General features: G+C 38.7%; 1 protein-coding gene across 7 annotated transcripts in view; it reads left to right on the plus strand.

Annotated features, from left to right (window-relative positions):
* The window catches only part of atp8a1 (ATPase phospholipid transporting 8A1), a 107,825-nt gene that overhangs the window by 23,425 nt on the left and 58,500 nt on the right, over positions 1-25,900 (plus strand). For 2 of the 7 annotated variants that reach the window (XM_078260224.1, XM_078260219.1), the window contains exons 3-15: positions 2,514-2,613; positions 4,252-4,350; positions 9,994-10,039; positions 10,265-10,305; positions 12,879-12,952; positions 14,384-14,453; positions 14,585-14,712; positions 15,729-15,840; positions 16,251-16,416; positions 19,412-19,539; positions 20,692-20,769; positions 20,893-20,981; positions 25,825-25,869. In XM_078260224.1, coding sequence (XP_078116350.1) covers positions 2,514-2,613; positions 4,252-4,350; positions 9,994-10,039; positions 10,265-10,305; positions 12,879-12,952; positions 14,384-14,453; positions 14,585-14,712; positions 15,729-15,840; positions 16,251-16,416; positions 19,412-19,539; positions 20,692-20,769; positions 20,893-20,981; positions 25,825-25,869 — 1,176 coding nt within the window. Of the gene's footprint in view, positions 1-2,513; positions 2,614-4,251; positions 4,351-9,993; positions 10,040-10,264; positions 10,306-12,044; positions 12,119-12,878; positions 12,953-14,383; positions 14,454-14,584; positions 14,713-15,728; positions 15,841-16,250; positions 16,417-19,411; positions 19,540-20,691; positions 20,770-20,892; positions 20,982-25,824; positions 25,870-25,900 lie in introns of those variants that run through there. The other 5 variants (XM_078260220.1, XM_078260222.1, XM_078260221.1 and 2 more) reach the window with 5 other exon arrangements.

Consider the following 25,900-nt stretch of genomic DNA (forward strand, 5'->3'; position numbering starts at 1 on the left):
CAAATTATTTGGACAAGGACAGACCTATCATCATCCTTCATGCCAAGTCAGACATTATCTAACCACCTGTCTGACCATACAATCACCACCTTGGCTCATTGATTATCTCTTGTGTGGTTGAATATATGCTGGTAAATCCTGATGGCCTTCAGCTGGCAGAAATTGACCATCTAAGGCAGTGTACTGTAGGGTTAGGGTGTCACTTTTTTTGTATGTATATGGATATTCAATGGGTTGCAAGCGTATTTACTCTCTATTCGTGGCCCCTGGAAGCCCATTTAGTCTCCCATGGTCCATGAGTGAGTGTTGACTCTTGGTCATTTAAACAACATAATCTTCTGTCTTTACCAATCATGGACGTTTTGCAAGTCATGGTGCAGATCATCATCATCACGTGTTGGCTTTCCTCCAGCTTTCTCTTTTTGTTTGTGATTTCAGTGCCCTTCACTTGTGGAATTATAGAGTTGTTAGATTTTGTTAATTGCATTTAAATCCACCTATAAATGTTTAAATCTCATGGGGAAAGATCGTTTTATTTTTATTTTTTTTGGGACTTTTTTTTTTTAAGATGTGAGGTGTCAGTTAAAGGTGTGGCTCAAAGTGGAATCCAACAAAACGTGAACTGTTCACTTGACAGTTATTTAACTTGTGCAAATCTAGTTATAATTTATGAGACAAACCACAAAAAACCATTCATAATGACTTCCTGTAATGTCAAACCTTTCAACTGTGGTGAAAATGTTGGCTAAAGTTCTTCTGATCACTGCTGCATGGCTGTAATCTGGATATCTGTGAGTGAGTGGAGGAGGTGCTTCTCATATTGTCTTAATCTGCAGAGCACTGCCAGGAGAGAAAATGTAAGATCCATAATCATGCATTAAGCAAAGTGTAAATGAGCTTTTTTTATCTTGCCCTGCCTCAGTGGAGAAAGTAATACAGTGTACAGAAGTAACTAGAGAGTAGGATGACAGGATGACAGATGTATTAAAAGAGAGAGATGCCCAGGCCTTTAGGCTAAACCTGCAGCTTCAATAGCAACTATTTCTTTGTATCTTAAGGGATAAACTGAGGGGGTAACTACGCATTAGCACTAACAGGCTCTATCTGTCTCATACCCAGTTGGGTCACCCATACTAAATGTGATTGCACTCATGGTATTGTTATGGCCGTTGAACACACACACACACACACACACACACACACACACACACACACACACACACACACACTTTTTGTTTCCTTTCACAAACACATTTCACTTCCTGGTTGTATAGCTACAGTTTATGATGGCAAACTTTGGACTTCTTATTATTGATGATCATGTACACAATGATAAACTGAAACAAACATTTCATGATAACCAGCAACCTAGTTACAATACTGCTTCCATATAATATAATGTTAGTAAATGGCCTCACTTTCAGGCAATTTCAAAGAGGGAAATGTAAACCACATGAACTCAGAAACACAGTTTTCAAAGTAAAATGTTTTAATGTTATAAACCCAGCGGTTCAATTTTACAATTTAAAATGAATATGACCTGTCTTTGCTGCTATACTATTCTGCTATGTCAGAAATCTAAACTTTCTTTTTTAACATGGCTCAGTAAATAGCTATGAAACTGCTGTTTTTACAGGTGACCCAAAGATTATGATTTCTCCTTTTTTTTTTTTAAGAAACTGAAATAACTAGGCTAGACTTTGTTGAATGAAACAAAGCTGACCCTTTCTTGACCCTTATTCTAACAAGGCTCTTCATTAGGCTCCGCTGTGAGGCTGGTATTACATTGTACTGCTGTCAGAACAATGCCTCGCTCTTACTTGCTTTCACTCCGTCCCTCTCACTCACTGTGGACAGCTCTGCTGTACCAGGCGACCAGGATGACAGTGAATGTAAAAAAAAGTTTTCATTAACTCAATCTAATGCCATTTTTCCCCCATAACTTTACACTGTGCTTGTGGAAGTGCTACAAGTAAAACATACTACATTCTTGTCAAATATGATTCAGACTAACCGGAATAAAACAGTGATACCACAAATGTTAAGCTCCATATGCTTAACCCCCTTTAGACGTGTTGGAGGCTATACTCTGATATTCTGCTTGTATATTTGTGACGGCTTTTGTGTGCGCGCGAGTAAGCAAGCAAAGCATTGCCAGTGGCTTGGCGTACATCATGGCATATATGTTCTCCCAAAGTGGCTGTTTTGACTGGCCCTTTTAACACAGTTGTAAATCAGACTGCTGGAGGTCTGACTCTCATATCCAGCCTAGATATATTGGATATGCAACAGAAAGGACTTTCTTGAATGGGTGGGGCAAGGAATTGGTTATTTTAAATATATTTGAATGGCTAGATTAAACAATATAAATGTGTATGTGTGTGTGTGTGTGTATATATATATATATATATATAATATAAATATGAACAGAATTTGAGAACTAACCATTTGTCTCTTTCTCTTGTCTTCCTCCTCTACCCATGGCCTTGATTGCTGCTTGATGCCGTCTTCAGCACAGCCAAATATAATGTCCTCACCTTTCTTCCTCGGTTCCTCTACTCACAGTTCAGGAGGGCAGCCAATGCCTTCTTTCTCTTCATTGCACTGTTGCAGGTAAGATGTGGTGTTGTGCGTCTGTGACATAGATTTAAATGCAATGAAAACACCTTATTAATATTAAATCACTGCTCTTCTCAGTTTAAATTTTTGCTTTGTTCCCATTAGTGTATGAGTTGCCTTTTTAAAAAAGCTATTTGCCATGACCTAGACAACACACACACACACACACAGTACTTTTATATATCCTGATAATGAATAATACATGTAATACTATGTGTGCCTCCTTTAAAGGGATACTAGATATGCCTGCAGGCTCAACACATTGCATATTACATGCATTGGTAATGCATGGGGTGCCATGGAGGGTTGTACATTGTATTTTGGTCCTTCACTGTACCCCTACCACTACACTGCAGTAAAGAAACTGCGCTGTGCTTTACTTGGTGGGACATGGGATGCAGGAAAGAGACTCAAATAGCCCAACTGACGTGGAGCCACAATTAATTAGGAGTGATTTGAACAGATTTAGGATTAGATTTGTGAAAGAAATAAACTTCTCCTGGTTTCAGTTTCCGTTTCTAGGTGATTATTGGCTCTGCTCATGTTTTGATTACTGCCCAACAACAGCCACAGATCTTAGCAGTACTGGCACTGTTTTGATTTAGATACAGAACAAAGACTTTCTAGCCTTAAGGAAGTTTGCAGTGGTTTGCCAGCATACTGTAGCTCAACATTAATCCTTTTTTAAGAACAATTAAAGCCTCCATCACCAATCATTACTACATCATTCAAAGGAGCCAAAATCCATGTCTCAGGTGTTCCAAGCTTTGCAGAAAAGATTAAATGAGCGAAGGAAGGCTGCATAGAACTGAGATTCTGTCTTTACCTGTATAACCATGCTGATAGACTACCCTACGTTAATGAGAGCTTTGAGGATGGGAAAGGACTCTATCCAGTGACCTTGCTTTGAAAAGCAGCCAGTGTGAATCTTCATTACCTGCCCTGTCGATGTTGCGACCTTGAATAAAACATCTATGCAGATGAGGGAGACGAGAGATCTACTTCGTTCAAGTTTCCTTCCAGCAGTATTACAGTGACGATCTCCTGTGGCCCCTTGCTTGGCTTTAATTACGCCGCTGTTTGGCGGATAATTTTAAAAGTCTTAAAATAGCCAAATCATTCAACATTCAGAGGTAAGGAGAGCATTATAATAGTACTAAGTAAGTTGTTTGTGCTGAATATAGCTCCTTTTAAATTTGGAGGTCCCGTTCTTTTTGTAATTGAATCTGTCAAATGGTTACAAAATGTGTGATGGTGGTGCTGATTCATAGGTCTAAAACCAGGCTAGTGAGGCAAAGCCCACATTATTGATGACACCAGCAACTGTGTGTCTGTCTGTTTCTTTGTGTAAAAAACCCACACAATTCTCAATCTAAAACTATGTTAAATTTGCAAATGAGCTGACAAGACCATTCATATAATTATGGTCAAAAATAGTGTGTATAGGAGGAGGAAACACTTTTTTCTGTTGGCCACTGTTGTCCTTTTTAAAGGGTGCTAGCAAATGTATTTAGCAGAGTGGGTGATTTTGGGGCAGGGGCTGGTTATTTTGAGCCAATAAAAAGTACCTGGAAATTGTAGTCGGCTTCTGCAATACTCTTATTTTGTGAAAAAAAAACATGTCTCTTTTAGCAAATCCCAGATGTGTCTCCCACTGGTCGCTGGACCACGCTGGTGCCGCTGCTCTTCATCCTGATGGTGGCTGCTGTCAAGGAGTTCATTGAGGATCTGGTAAGACAAACCTCTGATATTATTTGATACTAGTTTTTGTTTCACCCTGTCAAAAGATCTCTCTTTCTGTGCGAAAGTTGGACTTGGATTGTAATTTAAAAACCATTAGACCTTTTTGTACTCAAAGTATTACAACATATGTTCAAAGCATATCATCTTACAAAAGGGTCAGTCATATGATGTTGTCTAAAACGTGATATTACCAAAGAGCCATCATCTGGCCTTGGAAAACATCATTACTGCAGGAATGAAGACATGTACACATACGTTAGATCACCTTTAGTTGCAGGTATGAAAAGGTAATCGATCAACTTTTTGGCCCAATTTTGCATTTGGTTTGAAGTAACTTTTACATCTCAGCTATCAAGTCCTTAATTAATGCAGACAGCATGAACACAACATGGGCCATATGTAATAGAGTGTGCTAAAATGTCTAAGTAAATGGTAAATAGACTGCATTTATATAGCCTTTCTACGTTACCGGACAACGCGCTTTACAACTTGCCTCCCATTCACACCCACACACATTCATACACAGACAGACCCGCTCTACCTCCTGAGCCACAGCTGCCCCAAATACATGAAATACAAATTCTCTGCAATTTACTTTACTTTATCATTAAAGTTGGTTAATTAGTTCTCAGATTGAGTGATGTACCCTAACTTGAAGAGACTGTCCCTGTGGGCTTTTGTTTAGTCTCATACTGTAATGTTACACTATGTCCTCTGACTGCTGACCTGTTCCCTGTGCAGCAGAGAGGAGGCATTGACAGTTATATGACCACATTAGGATACTCCCCCAACATATAGAAACGCCATCAGACATAGACATGCATACACACACGCTCATTTCAGAGGTCACAGCTGTGCTTACTGCACCCGCAATACTCATTCAGTCAATTAACCTAGATACTGAATGTGCATGCACAAAGGCAGTTAGTACTAACAAAACAAAACAACTGTCTCCCCTCAAGCAAGTCTGAACTGTTAAACAGATGCTTTAAAAAAAAAGAAGAAAAAAAAAAGGTTATGAAAGGTTGATTTCAGTATTTTTTTGTTTTGGTGAAATCTTTTTATTGTGTGAATTCTTGCTTGTTGGTAAGTTAAAGGCTTCAAAATATGTTTTGTGTCGGTGTTGGCAAGTAATCCGCTCAAGCCCATCTGAACTATGTGAGGGAATGTTGCATTGTACTGTATTGCAGTGACCCTGCAATGCGATCCTCTATGCGGGTCCCAGTGGACAGTTACTCTATACTATTAGCCTCTATGTCGTGCTGAAGGGATCAGCGCAGCACTTTCTCTCTCGGCCTGTAGTGAAAAACATGGGAACAGAGTGGTGATGACTCTGTCTTTATTGCTGAAGGTCACCTGCGCACACGTCTGTTCCCTGTACTGCGCTGTCCCTCACAAGTTGACCTGACAGGGCAACATCGAGCCCTAACTTCATGAATCATGCACTACGGACACACAGTACAGCACACATCTTACCTTGTTGCTGGCTGTCTCTGTTGCAGCAGACTCGGGCTGTTGGTTTTGAGTAGTGCAACTATCTTTTCAGCTTAAAAATTTTACGAACTTAAATGTAATGGGAATAACACTGGCGTGTGGTCCACTTTTACACTGTAACACTGCTTATTTTCGCTCTGTTAAATTTCCAGTCAAACTGAAATGAAAACATCAGATGAAAGACCAAATCATTTTTGTGTATGGTTAAACCTCCTTCACTACTGCATCACATTAGTTGAAGCCATATACGCAGGTTAATTACGGTAACATTGCAGCTGCTCTAGCTTTTAATCTTTTGCTGCTTTCAGTTTTTTCTCTCTGGCTGAAGTCTACAGAGGCCCGATACTGCAGTATTTATCCATAACCTCTGCATGCTACTCTCGCCCTCCACTGCAGTGTGATTACACACATCATCTAAATACAGTACATCTCCTTTTCTCCATGTCCATTGGGACAGAAGCAGCGAGAAAGGAAGAGGCAGAGAGAGAAAATGAGATGGGTGAAAGGCAGGAAAAGTTGTGGAGTAACGTATATAAATGCAGTTTACTACATGTTTATAAATAGAGGAGGTTCTGTACAGCCAGAACAGATTGCGTGGATGAATCAATGAAATTAGCTGACAGCTTTTGCACAGGGGATGATGAATGAGCTTTGTAAAGGGCTCTACTAGCAAACTTTTTTTTTCTGGCCGTAGTGGAGCTGGTAAAAGGCTGTAGCCCACAGACACACAGTCAATTCATTAGACACTACATCATTTTGCAGGGATATTAAACTAATTTGATTTAACTGAAGCCTGAAAAAAAAGTCAGGTTGTGGACGGCAGAGATGAAAAGAAACATTGGAAAATAAAAGTAGAGAGAGACTTAAAAGTGAATGGAACAATAGTGCAAGAGAAAACAGCCTTTAGAGCAGATTCAGTTTTCAGCTTTAAAATGGTTGTTGTTCAGAGGGACCAGGGACGTCACTAGGATTGAAAAACAGGGGGGGGGGGGGCTTAGCCCAGAGGCTATGCAAAACTTTCCCTTGCAAAATCTTACTTACAAACTCTAAAGTTAGCTTTTAGATACATCAAAGCTGCATGGGGGGGGGGTTTACTTAGGCCAGACTGTGCTCCTGCTGAGTTATTCTGTAGGCTAAGACTTAACCGCTATCTATCTGCCCGTGTAAATGTGTGGTAAAGTAATACCATACCTAATTCCTCTCTCTATTAGATAAGTTGCAGGTCAAAATAAGACTATTTAATTACTAGGGGTGTAACGATACACGTATTCGTATTGAACCGTTCGGTACGAGGCTTTCGTTTAGGTGCGCATTACAAACCAAACGATTCGTTGGACTAATCCTATTTCATTTTTTAAAAAAGAGCTTAAATTATGTGAAGTATAATGTTCTCAGTGCCGCTGCACTCAACAAGGCAGCCCAAATGACAAAACAGGCAACATGCTGTCTGCCCTTCCCACTCCTAAAGAAAAACACACTACTCCAGTCAGGCATGATACGCTGAACTAGCTCGTTGCAATATGGTTGACAAGGATTTAAAGTATGTCTGAATTTAATAACCTGATGGCGAGATGAATAAAAGTTCTAGTATTTATGTATTGATACAACCCACTTCACCTTCAGCTGCTTTGGTTTTTCAGTGAGCAACAGGAAGACTTTTCTATCCTCCTGAAATGTACAGCACAGTCTGCCAAATTATCTTTAAATTAAATTAGAATTAGACTAAATTAGAATGGTTCTTCAAAGTAAACAGATTATTAGCAGGGACGTGAGTGGATATGTCCTCTCCTCGCTAATCAAGTACAGCACATGTTGCTTTTAGGAGCTACATTGTAAAACACAGCGATTATTTATATGAGACCGACTCAGCAACACGTTATTACTCAGCGTGATGCTAGTTGACAAGCTGTCCCTTGGAATCAGCTGTTGAAGTCACAGTTGATTGCATGACTGTTCGGCAGACAAGTGGGACATGAGGGGAAGTAATACTGCTGATTAGTATTTTGATGCTAGTGATACAGCACAAATAGGATAGTTGGTTAAGTTTGTATGTAGTCGCTACTTCAATTTCAAATACACTATGTACTGCTTGATGGAGAACTAAGGATCACAAGACAATTGTCTATACATTATATGGCAGGTAGATACACACACACACACACACACACACACACACACACACACACACACACACACACACACCAAAACGAGACATGTAGTCTAACATTTATTCATATTTCCTGCCATGTTTTTTGTATTTGTTACATATTTTGTAACATTATTTTCTCTGAAATTAACTGTTAATCTATATATATATATTATATGATATATATAGCTAAAAAAAGTTTGCTATAATATAAATATATATATATATATATATATATATATATATATATATATATATATATATATATATATATATATATATATATATATATATATATATATATAGAAGAGTTAAGCATCACCATTACCAAGATTAGGGGGTTTCTTATTAGGGCCACCAGTGCAAAAAACCCTATGCTCTCTTGGTACTGTAGTGGGCATTGGACTAAGCAATTACTCAAATGTCATACTGCATAATAGGAGTCTGTGCATTTGCGAAGGTTGTGTAGTCCTAGTCAAGGTTATTATAGTTTTTCATTAGTTTTTATTTCGTTTTGACTTTTTGTTTTCAAATTCAGTTTAGTTTTAATTAGTTTTTAAAGTGGGTTTGCTAGTTTAGTTTTTATTTTTTGAAAATGCTTAGTTTTAGTTTAGTTTTTATTAGTTTTAGTCTTTTTTGTAATATGTGTTATTTGTCGGGGGATTCAAAAAGATCAGAAAAAGTATTGTGTAATAATAACTCAACAAAAACATCATACAATTTTATAAATATATATTCACAATGTATTCAACAATAACACCGGTACATAAAATGTAGCCTACATATGGTCAGAAATATGTAAACAGTCTACACAAGGCGCAGTATGTGCAAAATGTGTAAGTGACGCGTTCCAGGAAAAAAACCTAAATAGCCAACAGACTAAAGAAGACATGAACAGGTGTTTTCAACTTTGGTTCGAGTAAAGTGGCGAACTTTTTGAAGTCAATCGAGTCACACAGTTGTGTAGACATCCCAGTATCAATCCACATATTAACCCACGCTTCCTCCCGCTTTTGGTGCTCCTGCGTATTTACTAACCAGCAGCTGTCGGGTCGCCGGTGAAAGCCCTCCTGTAGTGTTCTCTGTCCTGCTGTTGTCTCTGTCCTGCTGCCTGGCCCTGTACCCATACATCCATGCCCGTAACGTTACCGGGGTTAGCTTCTGTTTCGGGGAAAGGGGGCTTTGCGTTCTCCTTTACCTTGTTAAGGTAAGCTAGGTTAGCTTCCTAGCTTGTGTGCGCTTCTCAAATGTACTTTCAAATTCGTGGGATGTTTCCCTGTAATAAATTGTCCACATATTTTACCACCTTCCACTGCAAGGCGCTTTTATCTGACACAGTCATAATCAAATAGGACTGCCGTTTTCTTCCGACTTTCGGTACCGCTATGATGCCAGGCGAGAGGGACGGAGCCACGGACATGTTGTGTTCAATTTGACGTGGAATGTCGGAATTTCTGGATTCCCAATCGGAAACTATACATGTCTACGGGAAATGTCATGGTCGGAGAGATATAACGTTATTCGCTCTATGAAAGATCGACAAAGACGAAAACTAAGGACATTTACTCAATAATTTTATTTTATTTTAGTTAGTTTTGCAAACAGACATTACAGTTTTAGTTTAGTTATCGTTTTTTTGTAATGCCTCGTTTTTATTTTTATTTCAGTTAACGACAATGTTTTTTCCCACCTAGTTTTCGTTATTTCGTTCGTTTTCGTTAACGATTCTAACCTTGGTCCCATAATATTCAAATACACTCACTCACACTTAGAGCTTGTAACTGCAGACTTTGAGAGGTCCATCTGCCTCTCTCTTTCTGTAGTAAGTGGTGCTATACAGTTTCACCCTCTTCAGGCTATTTCCTGCTATAAACTCATAGAAGTCTCTTACAATCCATAGTAGTTGGTCTTTGTATGAGTACTTTCTATTCTCTCTTGTCTGTTTGTCGTTACTTATCAGAGGATACAATGTGTTCTTTTTTTCCTTACAGAAACGTCACAACGCGGACAGTGTTGTCAACAAAAAGGAATGTCAAGGTATTGAAAAGCATTTCTTCTTCGGGTTTTTTAGGGAAGCCAAAGAGTTTTTGGTTATACTTCAAAACATACTACTGGTATTAGTGGTATTTACAATGCCAACAAGCAAATGGGCCTTAATACAATCCTGATTGTCTGCATTGTAACATGGCTTTTATTTGTTTTTGTCTCTTTTACTTCTTTGTTCCCTGTTGCTGTATCTTTCTCCACACTTTCTCGCCACAGTACTGAGGAATGGTGCCTGGGAGATTGTGCACTGGGAAAAGGTATGTACCCACGATGTGTCACTAATGGTCATTTTCACCAGTTCCCATTTTATTCATCTAGAGCAGATTTCGCCCTCTATTGTGCTGTTGTCAGTTGGAGAAATCTCACATATTGTGTGTACACACACACACACACACACACACACACACACACACCCTGACCCCTCTAGTATCCAGCCACTAATTAATCCAGCATTTCCATGTGGATGGTCATTAGAAGGCAGTGCTGGAGGACAAAGAGAAGCTTCCTCTATTCCGTCATAATGAAGCTATTTTATTACTGTGGCTGGAACACTTTCCCTAAAAGCATCAAAAACACCAGACAGTACAGAAATGAGATCAATTTGGACTGTTTGGGAATTGGTAATATTGCCTCATCCATTACATACAGCAGGTAATAGTGCAATAGAAACTGAATATTTCTTCCTGCTCCCTGGGATATGAGACATACAAGAAATAATCATTTATTTATAACATGAAGTATTGTTGATTTGTTCTTGAGAACTAAGTTAACAGCAGGAGATTAGATGTAGTGTATGTCTGTAATATATCAAGAGGAATACAAAATAGAATGTGAAAATCACATATTTAAGATGCAATACATGCCACAACAACTTGCTGAAATATATGTGGCAGTGCATTCAGCATCTAGCTGAAGGGTGGGGTTTCGGAGGTACCCATGATTAGATTAAATGACTATTCAAAGACCTTATCTGCATCAGAGTGATGTGATGGCACAGGGCTTACAGTGTTTCTTGCTGGTATGTGACTGCCCCCCCCCATACAGACAGAAAGCCTCTCTAAAAAGTCTAGCTTTAAATAATTGATGCGTTTTACATCTTCAGTTCTCCAAGTTCCTTTCGTAAGTCTTTCAGGGCAGCTTGAATGAGGCCAAAATGATCACTTGTTTTTTGTTTTTGTTTTTTTTCCGCCCAATATCTAGGTCCTTATTATTAATAATGTTTTTGGGCACAAAATTGTTTTGTTAAGGTTCATGCATTTTATGTAATCCTATTTTTTCAGCTGTAATAGATTGTGTCTATACTATAGAATACCACATGTTTGGGTATTGCTAATGTACCCCCTCATAATTAAATGTGTTGCCTTGTCATTGTGCACTCACATGGTAATTCTGATTCGAGTGACAGGATAAACCTGACACGTTTTCGACAGGTCCTACCTACTAAAACCTCCTTTCTGTCTTTTCTCTGTGACAAAAGAAATGATAGTTTCTTCTCTTTAAATCTTTAATTATGTTATTCATCATTTTGATTGCTGCTTTTTGTGTTACTGCTGCCATTGATCAGAATTGATTTGGAATTCATGATTCGGAATAATGAAGGTTTTTATTTACAACATTAGTTGCTCAAAAAATAGACATTAAATCAGCTAGAAATACAGCAGACCTTTTGTGCAGCCATAAAGAGCTTGTTGTTGTATGAAATGCATGAACGTCACGGCTCGTTTCTCACCAGTTGTTATGCTTGAAAATGTTGATAAATACAATTTGTTTTCCTCTGAAGTTGCTGAATGATGGAATATGCTTAGTGGTTGCACCTGTTATGCAATGTTCAGAAGTAATAGAAAGAAGACTCCAGCTGTTTTTGTACGGTTTACTGCTTTAATGTTACCTTTTTTTTCCCACCAGCCGTGCATTTTTGCTCTTGATGCAGAACTCATGTTCCCATGTATGCTGTTTTTATAGGCAGTGCACAGCAGTAACCGGTTTATTTTCACAGGTTGAGGTGGGCGATATTATTAGAGTAAATGGCAGTGATTTCGTTCCCGCGGATGCTGTCATTTTGTCAACCAGGTATAGGAGTCCCACCTGCTGCCAGACTCTGTGGAACTTCACTCTTCTTTTTTTCTTTTTCCTGTCTCTCAGCTCTCCCTGAAGAAGTGATGGTTAGATAATACATCAAGCCAACACGGTCAAATGGCTTAAAATCCTGCAATTGACATTTTAATTGGAATTTCAATTTTGTTTAGAAATACATAACTTTGCATGTTTTTTTATCTTTTGGTGACAACCATCACTTCTCTAGGTGGGACATTGGTAATGTGATATGGTATTTGAATTGATCATGTCAACATTAACCTACCTACCTCCTTCACCTTTTCAAAAAAACATTTGGCCATAATATGGAGCTTACATAGTTTCTGCATCCCTCCTTTAAGATTTTTAAGTTCCTTAAAATCTGAACAGTGCATTTTCAAAAATCTCTTCTACTGGCACGATTTCAATCACAACTTCCCACATCACTACTTTGTTCTGAATATATATTTACACTTAATACCGCTGAGAAATTGTATCATCAACTTTACGGTATCATTTTTTTCTAAATGGTTTTGTGAAAAGGAGAACAGATGACCAACCATACCGGACTGATCATTGTGCTCTTCTCATTTCTCTCTCCCCTTATGTGTTTGCTGTTTTTGTGTCTGTTTGTGTGTTCTTTTTATCCCTTCAATGCTTCCCTTTTTTCTCATCCTCTCCTCTCCTGCCCCCTGTGCGAACAACTGCCACACCTCCTCTCTCTCACCCCCTGCTGCTGCGTGGTTGGTAATATCAGGTGTCTGTTGGGGAAGTAGTCAGAGCTGCAAATGGGGATCACCTCCCGGCTGACCTCGTCATACTGTCGTCCAGGTCAGGAAACCAGCAACATTACCAAAAAACAGCGGTGGGAGAGATAGGGGCTCATCACACAATAACTAGTTTATTTTAAACACTTTGAGGAAGGAAGGGGCCTGTGATTATTCTGGCAACAACCAGATGTTAGAGTCAATGACACCATGTTCCTTTCCTTTTCCTCTACATCGTGGTTTGGCAGCCATAATAGTGGCCGATTATACAGTCATTTTATTATGTTTTATATATTTTGTTTGACATCCTAACTTGTACAGTAAACCCTTTTCAATGTTTGGCTGAAACTTCCAACACTGCTCAGAGTGAATGGAAACATCTAGTGCTACAGCACAGGAGTGCCAGCTCCTTCTTTGATATACTTTTTTATTGGGTGTGAATATATTTCCATATTCTTGCCCTTTGCATGGCTTGTATGGCACCCTCAATGCAATGCAATTTAATTTGATGTGACAATGTGCATGCAGTCACATTCCAAGCTGTAAAGTTGATAAACATCTTGGAATTATAGTTTTGCTAACTTTCCACATGTTACTACCATTTGAACACGCTTAAGTGTAGTTCAGTATTTCCCAATCATTATTTAAGCAGTATTTTGCTGTTTTATGAATAGCACCAAGTTGTCACACTCTGGCCATGCCAGCAGACTCATTTCCATGAAGCAAAGCTTTAATTTGACGATTAATAGCAGCTGATTCCAAACCTCTCATTGATTGTGGTTGGACTTCAGTGTCCAGATCTCTCTTTGATTTTCCTCTTTCACCCTGTGTGTTTGGACCAGCCTTTCGGTATGAATAAATCACTCTATAAAGAGTAGCTAACCTGCGACCCAGCTCACCTTAAGCACCGGCATGCTCTCACTCTCTGTCCCCGTGCCCAGAGCCTGTCAGAGGCTCATTTGTCTGCTGTGTTTGTTGTGCTCGGCATGCTTGCTGCTCGCTCATATATCCCTACTCTGGTGTTTTTCTCCCTCTCCACTCCCTGTCCCTTTGCCGTGTATTTTAGACCGTTAAACTCTGGGGTGGCACTAAACAAAGATGTTATGTCTGTCTTAAGGACATTTACTGTGCATTAAGTGGGTAACTTCCACTCAGTACAACTTTGTTGTTTTATGTTTCTGAGTGGCCTTTAGGCTGACATGTAGCATCTTTGTTTGCAGTGATCTAGTCCTATGTAATGTTCTGTTGTAGGCCCTTTTTAAAAAAAAAATCGTATCTAGTTTATAAATAATTGAGATGGAAATTTACATTGAAAGTAAGACGTTATTATTGGTAAATAATCTGTACCTACTAGTTGGTAAACAATATTCTATAAAATTACAGCCACATAAGATAATGAACAGTTAGGGTCAGGTTTACCGTTATACATGAATAAATAGCAGTTGTCATATTGTATTCCTATTCCAAGTGTCTATATCCTCTCCCTCCACTACAGTGAACCACAGGGTATGTGCTACATTGAAACATCTAACTTGGATGGAGAAACAAACCTTAAAATCAGACAGGTGATTGTCTTTTTGATTCTTTCTTAATGCAAGTTACTGTCCATACAAAGAGGAATCTTCTGTTAAGTTTGCAACACAAATTGATGACAAGTAAAAACACTGCAATAATGCTGCTGTAACGACATCAACAGGGTCTCCAAATGACTGCAGACATAAAGGACATCGACAGCCTGATGCGTCTCTCAGGGCGGATGGAGTGTGAGAGCCCAAACCGCCATCTGTATGAGTTTGTTGGGAACATCCGCCTTGATGGATACAGGTGGGCTCAGTTGCAGAGCTCCATGTCTGGCCCTCAGCCCCTCGTGCCAACTCAATAGCCCATTAGCCAGGAGCAGAGCCTGAATCAGTGCATTATGGGGTTTTAGGGGTTATTTAATCTTTCTGCTAAATAGGTGAAAGCACCTGCCTCAGATAAATTTAATTAGATATTTGTTTGGAGACTTTGCCATTGTACAGAAAATGCATTATATGCTGTATGCCTGCTTTTATGATATTATGGCTTGATTCTTGGAGTTTGGGACAATAAAGCTCTCCTGAATAAGCATTGTTACCAAGAGCTATACTTAGCTCTTTGTGGGTGTATTGTTTGATGGGCTGTATTTTCATCTTGATGGAAATCTTCTTATTCAGTTTTACCAGCGTGCAACTTAAGACATCAAATCCTACAGGCTTGGATGCACGTCAGTTTAAACACCATTGTTACAACTGAATTGCATGTACATGTATATTCTAATTTATAATTAAGAGTTCAACTTGTTGATGGGAAAATGCAATTTATTAGAAATAGAGGCCAATTGTAATACTGGCTGTGGTATAAATATTGTTAACATGAACAAGTCTTTCACAGAATCACACAATACTAATTACCTAGTTTGTGTTGTTGTGTAATGTTTGTGTGGTAAAAAGATATTTCAGGGTGGATTACTTAGTGTTGTAATATTGATTATTGGTTATCGTTAGCATTGGCATATTTATCAATTAGGAATCAGGAAGATTTATGTTAAATCCGTGATTGTGCAGTATGTAAGGTCAACACTCACTGATTTACAGTATGGTGATATTGGAAGGCGTGTAGTGAAGTGTTTTAAACAAATGTCTTGGTATCAAAATAAGATTATAGATTGTTTAATGTGTGAGCCGTTACTGTCAACCAAAGAATTTAATAAAAAAATAATTGAACCAACTTGTAAGAGACCATGTTAGCCTATTATTCTTTAGGGAAAGTATGAAGAATGTACTCATAGCAGTGATGTTTTTTTTTTTTTTTTACTACAGTTCAATGCCACTGGGTCCAGACCAGATCTTACTGAGAGGAGCCCAGCTGAGGAACACTCAGTGGGTGCATGGTGTGGTGGTCTACACTGGACATGACACAAAGCTCATGCAGGTAAAACATATTTGCACAGTATTTAGAGGGTTTTATTTGCAGTTACAAAAAAAAGTTGGAGAAAAAGAAAAAGCTCAGTCTGGTGAACTGGTTCATACTTTATTTTAAAAACCTATTTTTCATTTCATTTCTGTTTTACTTTTTTATGCAACCAAATCTGTTTAACCAACAAATAACATACAGTATTTAAAACATATCAGACGGCATGTGCCTGCATGTATATCACCAAATCTTATTATGGTTTTTCTGCAAAATGTTTATCTTCAGACATTTAATGCTCTTAGGCAGCTTGTTACAAATGTTTAGTTCCCCTGAACATGTTTTATCTTGATGATAAGATAGGGAACCTCACCATTGGCCATACTTACTCATTTTTTTTCTACCACAACTGTCTTGTTTGTGTTACCCAGAATTCCACTCGGCCTCCTTTGAAGCTGTCCAACGTTGAGCGTATCACCAACTTTCAGATCCTTGTGCTATTTGGTTGCCTGCTGGCCATCTCTCTGGTCTGCTCCATTGGCCAAACCATCTGGAAGTACCAGTACGGCAATGATGCCTGGTACATGGATCTCAACTGTAAGAGTCCCAACAGCCCAGGCTGCACCTCTTATTCCACATATTTTGTCTCACTTGTCCATATCAGCTTATTTCTTTGTCATTTTAAGTTCCTAAATGCTGGTATGTGTTGTGTCGGTTTTATGTTGCCTCAGTTAAACTATGTTTCGCATTACAAGTGAAATATGTGGCAGTGTGGGAATAAGTGAATTCCCTTTTAACTGAGAAAAGACAGCTGTGACATGCATAGATGTGTTGTGAATGAGTTTGAGTGAAAAAAGAAATGGTTGAATATCACTGCGCTGCTGTACTTTTTTGTTCCTTTCTAATGTTCTGTTTGATTTTGTTGTTTTCTTTGTTGTCGTTTTTTAACAGCTCCAGGTAACAACCATTTAAAAGCCTTGGCCATCCGTGAATGACCCTCCCTTACTAACCCCTTACTGAAGCTCTGCCTTTGCTAAGCAAATGAAGCCCCCTACCCTCGCCCCCTATATGGTTGCCCTACTTTGTATGGGCCCATGCCATGGACAAGCACATACCAGGGATCCAACAATAGGTTTTTCCCCTCCAGCTCTCTTATACTTTCGTCTAGTTATTTTCAGTGCCTGATGCAAACACTGTCTCACTTTTCCTCCATTTTTTTGTGCCACGTTAAACACTTTGCAGTTCCCAAGCTTTAGACCCTCATCTTATTTTTTAGCAGCATTTACTTTGACTGCCAGGGAGATGAGGTTGTACTCAGGAAGCTTTTCATAGCAGGAGGCTTATACATGTTTATTGCTCGAACACATGTGGTGCAACCCAAGGGGCAAGAGCTGACATTTTCTAAATGCCTCTGCCGCCTTCTTTTCTTGTGTGGAGTTTCAAAGAACAGACAGAGAGGGGAAGGTGGAGAGGTGAAACCCTGTTTAGTTTTCACATGTATTCTCAAGCGATTATTAAAAATGTTAAGCTACTATAACAGACATTAACAGAACACAAAGAATATGGGCTGCTCGGCTTCTGTGGCAGTTGGTCTGTTGTGATGAAGCTCTGAACCTGGTATGCAAAGTGATTATCGTGACACTCTGGCCATTACTCTGTACCCTGATAGGCCTGTGTAGGAGAGGTTGTGCCCTGGTCAATTTAAGCTTGCACTACGACTTACACTGTCCCTTTTTACAAGATGTTGCATTGGCTTCTATTGGTTTTGTAAGGGTTTTAACATTGTCCTCAGTGGCATTAAAACCCACATCTAAAAGACCCTATATCACACTGATGAGGGGAGTGTAAGTCATAAGGCAGGCGTCCATCTTGAGACTGATTGTACTTCCATAAGGAGTTGTTGAGACTCTGTCCAGTGCATATTATCCAACCAGTGACAAAAGAGAGAGGTGGGGAGATTGTCAAATCTTGAACATCACATTTACTTCCATCACTATAATTTTCTAAATTATTGTAATTTCACTCACTTATTAACATTTGGAAGTCAAATGCAGACAGGAACAGAAGAGTCAGCATTAGCCTGCTACACATCACACAGGCTTGCAAGAGGCCTGCAATTATGCATGCCCGGCGAGTAATTCATTTGACTTTGACCTGCTGCAGTGTGCTGACACAGGTCATCCTCCACATTAAGCCTATACATTGCGACAACTTTATGCAGATTGAAAGCAAAAGTGAATAGTCATTTGTAATGCATTTATGCCACCTGCCACAGTTTACTGTCAGTTTCTGTAGGTAGTTGTGCATTTATCACCATATCATTGACTTTATGCTGACTATCTCTGTTAGTAAACTGCTGATGTCTTAACTGACGGCATGGTAACGTTTTTTTTTTTTTTCCTACTTCTGCTTTTAGTATAATGTCTAGGACGTGTTGTCTTCTCACTGTAATGTACATGTGCCACCTGATCATTTAGAATAATGAAACCCCAACAATGTACAGTCCAACTCCTGCGACAACTTGCTGTGAATCAATCAAAAACATATTTTTATGTTGACTTGCTTGATAAGAACCTCATACATTCAAATTGCGCTTACATTACAGTGACATACAGTACTTAAGAGAAGATATTAGGTGTACTTTTGCACTTGTGTGACCTGTGCATGTCCTGGTTTGCTATGGTTTGATTTTTATTTATTTTAATGACTCTCTACTGATCCAACACAGTATCCCTGTCTCATCCGATAGCAGAAATCTTGCTTTACATCACATAACATGCTGGCTACTAGAAATGAGTGACACAAGGTGATGTAGTGATCCTCATAAACACCCAAACTTTTTTGCTGGCATAATCCACCCCCTCTTTTCCACTCCTTGTTGGTTGAGAATGTGCTATGGACTGAATCTCCCTCCTTTGTCTTGAGAGCATCCGATACGTTTGTCTTCCTCCCCACTTCTGAAACAGTATTCCCTCCTATATGTGTTGTTGTACCAGTAGCAGTAGCTTCCATTCTGCCATCCAGTTTTTTGTTTTGCAATCGTTCTGTCATGGGGAAGGGCTGTCCCTCTCAACCACAATGCTAAGATCAAGGCTTGGGTTGAGGAAGGTAACATTTGCGCCTCCTGCAAGCTGAGGAAAGGTAAATCATATCCCTCCTGTTTTCATGTTTGGTGTCAGTGGGGTTACATGTTGATCATTGGCAATTGTTTGGGGCTTTGGGGGGAACCAGCGTCATTTTGCATAGTGCTTTGTGGAATTCATTGCCTGGATCATGCTGGATGCCAAGGCTGCTGCTGTGACACTAATGACATTTGAGATACCTCAGTCCCTGTTCACTACTTTGAATCTTTGGGACATTAAATTGGACTGTTAATCAGTTGAGTCATAAGAGGATGAGATTGGGTGGATGAAATGGCTAATTCCAGCTAATGCACAACGTTACCCCAAAACATACTTTGAATTGGGATAAAGTTGATCATTGGCTGGAAGTAGCTTTGGGCATTTTCATTTAACTAACTGATATTAATGAACCAGCACTGATGAGGCTCCTGTGTATCACTTCCCTCTGTCCAAAACTCGTTCCCTGATAGATGGCGGGGCAGCTAACTTTGGCCTCAACTTCCTCACCTTCATCATCTTGTTCAACAATCTGATCCCCATCAGTCTCCTGGTCACACTGGAGGTTATCAAGTTCACCCAAGCCTTTTTCATCAACTGGGTGAGTTGAAGCAATTTATCTGAACTATACTATAAATATACTATAAATTTGAGGTGTGACTTTAAGGAGGAAAATAACTTTTAAATGCATGTGTATGTTACCTCTATGTTTACATATATTACATAAGCAAGACATACCTGCAGCAGAGTACATCTACATGTGTTATATTATTGCAGGCTATGAGCACACAATTTCAGTTCAATGTTTGCAATACAGTTAATCTCTACATAAACAAAGCACGTGGGTGGTGACTGTTTCAACATAGTGCACTATATGGCAGGTAAGGCTGCTATAATCTATGTTTTTATATTAACAATGGATCGAGTGATTTCTTGTATGTGAAGGGAGTTGCTCTTAGTAGTGATCCCACAGCGAGTCATCACCAGACTCTGCCGTTCCCTTCAGCTCTACAGTGTTTTAGCGTTTTTGTCTCAGTTCTTCATTCATTTTTTTTATTTTTTTTAAATGTACTCATACCGTTCTCATCAACATTGTTTCCAAACGCAGCAGGTAGCTGGTAGAGATCAAAACAATGAATGCTAATGTTGCTCTGTTTCTGCTTGATGTGTAAAGAAGCCACTGTTTGCTATCACATTGGCCATATCACCTTTATAAGGTGTTTACAGTGTGTTGCATTGCCCTCAAGTGACCAAAAAATCGATTATTGCAGTTTTAAGAACTGGGTATGAACATTTGGAGTATCGAAATTAAATGGTGTACAAGTAACATGGTCAGCATCATTCCCATGTATGTATGTATGTATATATGTATTGAAATCTGTAAAAACCAAGGCAAAGTCGTACCACTCTTGAGTGAGCACCTAGAATATTTTGCTCTTCTATCTTTCGCAACTAGGTCAGCCCCACCAAATATCTCAGCTGAGGAAATGTACAGTTTTTTTTGCCCAAAATTATTTTGGGCCCCTCTTTTTTCATTAAATTTTAAATCAAAATCCTAGCATGGAATTTTTTTTGCAACATTAAGGGCAGCTCTCAGTTGGCTTCTCTTTCCGCCAGCTCCAGTTAGTTCAGTATTTTCTGGAGGGGAAATTTTCACCGCTGCTGTGAAGTCTCATTTTTTGTAAACCTGTATTGTTACCAACATTTTTGTTTCTTTAGTGAAGTTACACTAAAAGTTCTTGATTGATTTCAGGACACCGATATGCTCTATGAGCCCACGAACACACCTGCCATGGCTCGCACCTCCAATCTGAATGAAGAACTAGGCCAGGTAAATTATGCATTTCATATAATATTTATATTATACTAATGCCTACTAAAATACAATCTCTGCTTTAGAATAACATGTATACCCATGAAGTATGTGTTATTCTGTCTTTCTCTACCCCTACAGGTAAAATACATTTTCTCTGACAAGACGGGGACCCTGACCTGCAACGTGATGCAGTTTAAGAAGTGCACCATCGCTGGTGTGGCCTATGGGTACGTTTCGCTTCCCTCTCCCTTTTTGATTTTCCCTGCTCCCCCCTTTGCATCCTCTACCGTTGCCTCCCCCATCACCTTCATTAAATGCCAAGTGTGCATCACAGTACAGCTGGCGTCTCTCTCTCTCTCTCCTCCCTCGCCTTCTCATTAGCAGCTGCATCAGTGCTCCTCTCAACATAAACTATAAATAAAAGGCAGAGAAGGTACTTTACTCTCTCCTGTTTAGGCTTGCGTCCATCGCATGTCACGTTGGAGGAGTTTGCGGATACTGGCTATACATTTCAGAATTTTTCCTACGAGGTCCAGAGCTTGACAATCTCTTGACACAAATAAGAATATTGCCAACATACAGTATCCTCTTGTAAACATTGCGATTTAGCCAAAATTCACAGTCCACATGAATTAACTTTTTCCCTCCGCTCTACTGACATAAAAGCATATTCTATTACATTTTAAAATAACATTAAATCAGCCCTTCATTTTTTTTTCTCCCCCCCCCCCGAATATATTCTCATTTCATTTCAGTTCATAGATAATTAGCCTCAGTGGATGCAAAACAAGTGGGAGAGCAGATCTTCACAGAACCAAAGCAAGTGCAGGCGTGACAGTACATGATTAATCCCATTAGGATTCAATTAAAAGCTTGATTGATGAAGTGCAGGCTGAAGACAAAAGAGAGTATTTTATCTGGAGTTCTCTGTACCAAAGCTCTCATTATGCTATGATTGCTAGCTCCAACTTCTCATCGCCATCTCCCGGATCAACAACATAAAGTTACTTTAAGTAGTGAGAATGTGCATGTTGATGTCCAAGATTATTGCTGGTATTTTTAAAAAAAAATATGTTATGGCTTTCCGCTATTGCTTCTGAATAAAGACAGGGATGTAATTTTGGGATGTTTTAGGTTAAAGATAATTTTTTTTTTCTTTTCTTTTTTTTTTTTTTGTCATTTTCTTTTTTCTTTTTTGAATGGTTATTTAATTGACCCAAGCCTGCTGGGGATCAGGGCCAGACACTCCTTCCTGCAAAGATTAACGTTAGGCAGCAGTTTCTCTCTCCTTCTTCCAAAGTAGAGATGTCTTCTTTTGATACGCTGAAACGAGGACTCCCTCTTATCCAACTGATAAATATGAATGAGTGTTTCATAGCAGGATAGAAGAAAGGCATGTTCTAATGAGGCGAGGCTGTTTTCATGATGCTATCATTTGGCCTGCTCTTCTGCTCCTTCTGGGTTCCCAAAATGAGCGTTGGGAGGGTTAGATTTAAAAACTGTTCAGGTCAATGCTCTGTATTTATAATTCACCAGACAATACCAATGTTAACTGGAACAGTAATGCAACCCACTGTAGTGCTATAACTATGTAAGTTATGTTTTCTTCTCCTTCATAGAATATATAATCCAATTATTTTCTTTAAACTTTATTTCACTATTCCTCAAAATGTGTTGGGAAATTGTCACAGAGCATTGGTGTGTTGGGTATTGACTGTTTTTGGATCTGCATTTTTTTTCCAGATCAGAAACACGATTTCTGAACCTGAGTGTTGAGTTGAATGGGTTTTTATTGAGTCCATGACATGTCACACATTAATGCCAATCAGTATTTTAGAGGCCTAAAACAATTGACACAGTGCTGTTCCAAATAAATAATCTGTACCCTCCTGCTCTTTTTTTTAATTAGTTAATATAGAAATAGTACATACTGTATGACATATATTTAATGATTTAAACACTAAATGAATACATGGTTGTTGAATTTACCCAACAGTGAAACAGCTTGGCAATCGGTTGTAGTAGATGTCAGATTCGACTGCCTCCAGTCTGCTGTCCTCAGGTTTATCGTTAGATATGAATGAAAGTAGTTGTGAGGCAGATATTGTTTGATTCAACTCTAAATTCTGTCACTTAACATGTCTCTACCTCTGGAATTAACATACCTGAATGCTTCTTCAATGCTTTTATTTTACTTTTTGTACAAAGACAGATTTCAAAGTATCTGACTCTATTTCAGGGTGTAGTAGTATATATTTCTTGTCCAAAAAAAAAAAAAAAAGAAAGATAATTTGAGTACAAATAAAATTTAAAACATTCCATATTTTAATACAAATGCACGTGCATAGCACGTGGCGTGACTTGAAATTTGGTGCCAGCACACACACAAAGCCCCCCTGACACTGCCGCCCGCATGTGTTCCTCACCACAAATTAAGTGCTGCTGTAATTAATAAAGCCAACCCCAAGGGAGTAGACATTAATTAATTCCACTGGATTGGAGTCCAAATCTCAAGGAGAATACTGTTTAGGTTAGAAAGGCTCCCAGAATCCTCCTGAGTGTTATTAGTTTGTAGTTGAGTGAAAGCATGTGACAAAACTCAAAAATATACGTTTTGATTGTGTTTTTTTTTTAAATAAACCATTTGTGTAGGCAAATTTTGATCGTAAAGTGTTACACAGTAGACGTGTACATTGGATACAGTTGTGTTACATACGTCTAATACCGTACATTAGCCTGTGTGCCGACGGATTGGTTTGTTGTTAATGCAGCTAACCACAATGTTGTTTTACTGAAGGTACACTAGTGAACAGGCTCACAGCATGAATCAAACTGAGTTGGAATCAAATGGAGAGCCGTAATGTTCAGTAGAGCACGTTGTCTGGTCGGCTCCACTCCTTACAGTTAACAAAACACTGCACTGCAGTTAGTCTGCCAGAGCAGAGATGTCAAAATAATTTGTTGCCTCATTTTAGAGCAGCGTGCACTCTGACCACATTTAGTTTCCAACATTGTTGTTTTCATTGCTGGATTCATTGGTGGCCTTAAAAATGTACACAAAATGCTCACATACACGTTGCAGCTGTAGTTGTGAAGTTCCTGCTGTTGCCTGATGAGGAATGAGAAAGGGAGGCTTCTTACTTTACTCAGATTATTCCCAAACATTTATATATTCCCTCAATTTTGTTTCTGGCTGTTTTTGGTTCAGATTTTTTTTTATTCTCAAACATTTCGGCAAAACGTCCTCAGTGTAATATCTTCAATGTGTTATAACCCCAGTTAAATGTAAATACTTTTTTGGTATCAAATATGTTTAGTATGTTTTGTAAGAGCATAATGATCCAAACATTTTGTGTGTTTCAGACTTTCTTGTCCGCTTTGACAATTAGTCAAAAACAACAACTGCTAACTACAGTAACTAGTCACATTTCAGGTTTTACTACAGTGTTTTTAATCAAAATATACATGGTATTATTATAGTGGTAAATGTCATTCTTACCAGTAAGTTTCTAAAGGATCTTACATGTATGTAATACCAAAATGATTGATACTGATGAGTGAAAGGACTGACATTTCACTTAACATGCACAACACAACTTGATATAGAACAGCAGCATACTGTATATTGAGATCTAAATCGCATGCATGCAGTATCTTTCTTTTTGCCCGTGAAGAATTACAGCTGGTATAACATCTGTCACTTAAAAGTAAAGTGAGCATAAAACTTTCAGTTAACAATAACTTAGAATGAATGCTAGTGCTTGTATACAATTGTAAGGAGCAATAACAGGAAAGTGAGCAAAAACTAGCCCTTAATAAATGAGTAACTTGTACCTTTTAATGCTTCAATAATTTACTGAGGCAATTCATTATTGGCGCCATAGTGACGAGTGAAGAAAACATACTACCCAAATGTGCTAATAGTATGTTTAATTCGTACAAAAACCAAAGTGTTAAAATGGAACAGAGGGTTTTACAGGGAGTTATGTGCTGGAGTTTTTTCTGCAACTTTTACCAAGGTTTTTATACTTTGGTTTTTGTACGATAATACAAACAAGATATAATATTGAGATGTGTTAATTAGTGAACTGTAGAGGTGTTTTTTACACTGTGGCTGTGTTCGAAATCGCATACTAACGTACTGCATACTAACGTACTGCATACTAACCTACCGCACACTACTACACACATTACTCAAACTACTCAGCTAACCCTAAATAAACACTAAATTAATGATGAAGTATGCCATTACCAGCAGACTGTTCACAATGTATATATATAAAGTATACTTAAGCAATACGTCTTCTCTGTACGACAGAGTATAGTATTGATCACACCCTTACCGATCTGAGCTACTATTAAATGAAAATTGTTTATTTCAAATATCAAATCAACATTACCTCTTCCACTCAATTTGATATTTTATGGCAAATTTAAATTATTAAATATTTTACTGTTTAAATTTGTTTGTTACATTATAAATGTGAGCACTCACACTTTTCCTCTTAACTGTACCTTGATGTCACTCGCCATCATTTGCAAACGGTTAATTATTTAAACCGTCTGCCTCGCAGTCCGTCATTGGACAGTCTAAAGAGCCGCAGTGCTTTTTGGAGCGATTGAGTATGTCCAGTAGGTTCACGTCTCATACTAAGAAATTGTTGCTAATCTGTCATAGATCCGGGCATTTCTTGCGTACACAAAATCCACAAACTATGCAAGGGGAACGCACTACACACTCAAATCTACATCATACTAGGTTAATATGTGATTTCGATCACAGCCTGTTCCCCCCTCTTTCCAATCTTTGTGCTAAGCTAAGGTAACTGGCTCCTACTGTGTGGACATGAGAGTAGTATCATGTGTAAATGATCAGAGGACCTGCTATAATCACTGCTATCAACCTAACCACAACACCTCGGCTACAGTCCTTCCCGGCATCTGACCTATCATACTCTAACACCTGCCAACTCATAAACAAACCCATCTTTACTCCAATCCTGGCGTCTGTACATTCACAGAACATGTTAACAATAGACTTTGTCAACAAGATAATTTTTTCTCCAACAGCCACGTCCCTGAGGCTGAGGAGGGTAGTTTTGCAGAGGACGACTGGTAAGATGACTGGGTGTGAAATGGTGATCGT

This window comes from Sander vitreus, chromosome 10 (genome assembly GCF_031162955.1).
Source record: "Sander vitreus isolate 19-12246 chromosome 10, sanVit1, whole genome shotgun sequence".
In the NCBI taxonomy this organism is placed as follows: Eukaryota; Metazoa; Chordata; class Actinopteri; order Perciformes; family Percidae; genus Sander; species Sander vitreus.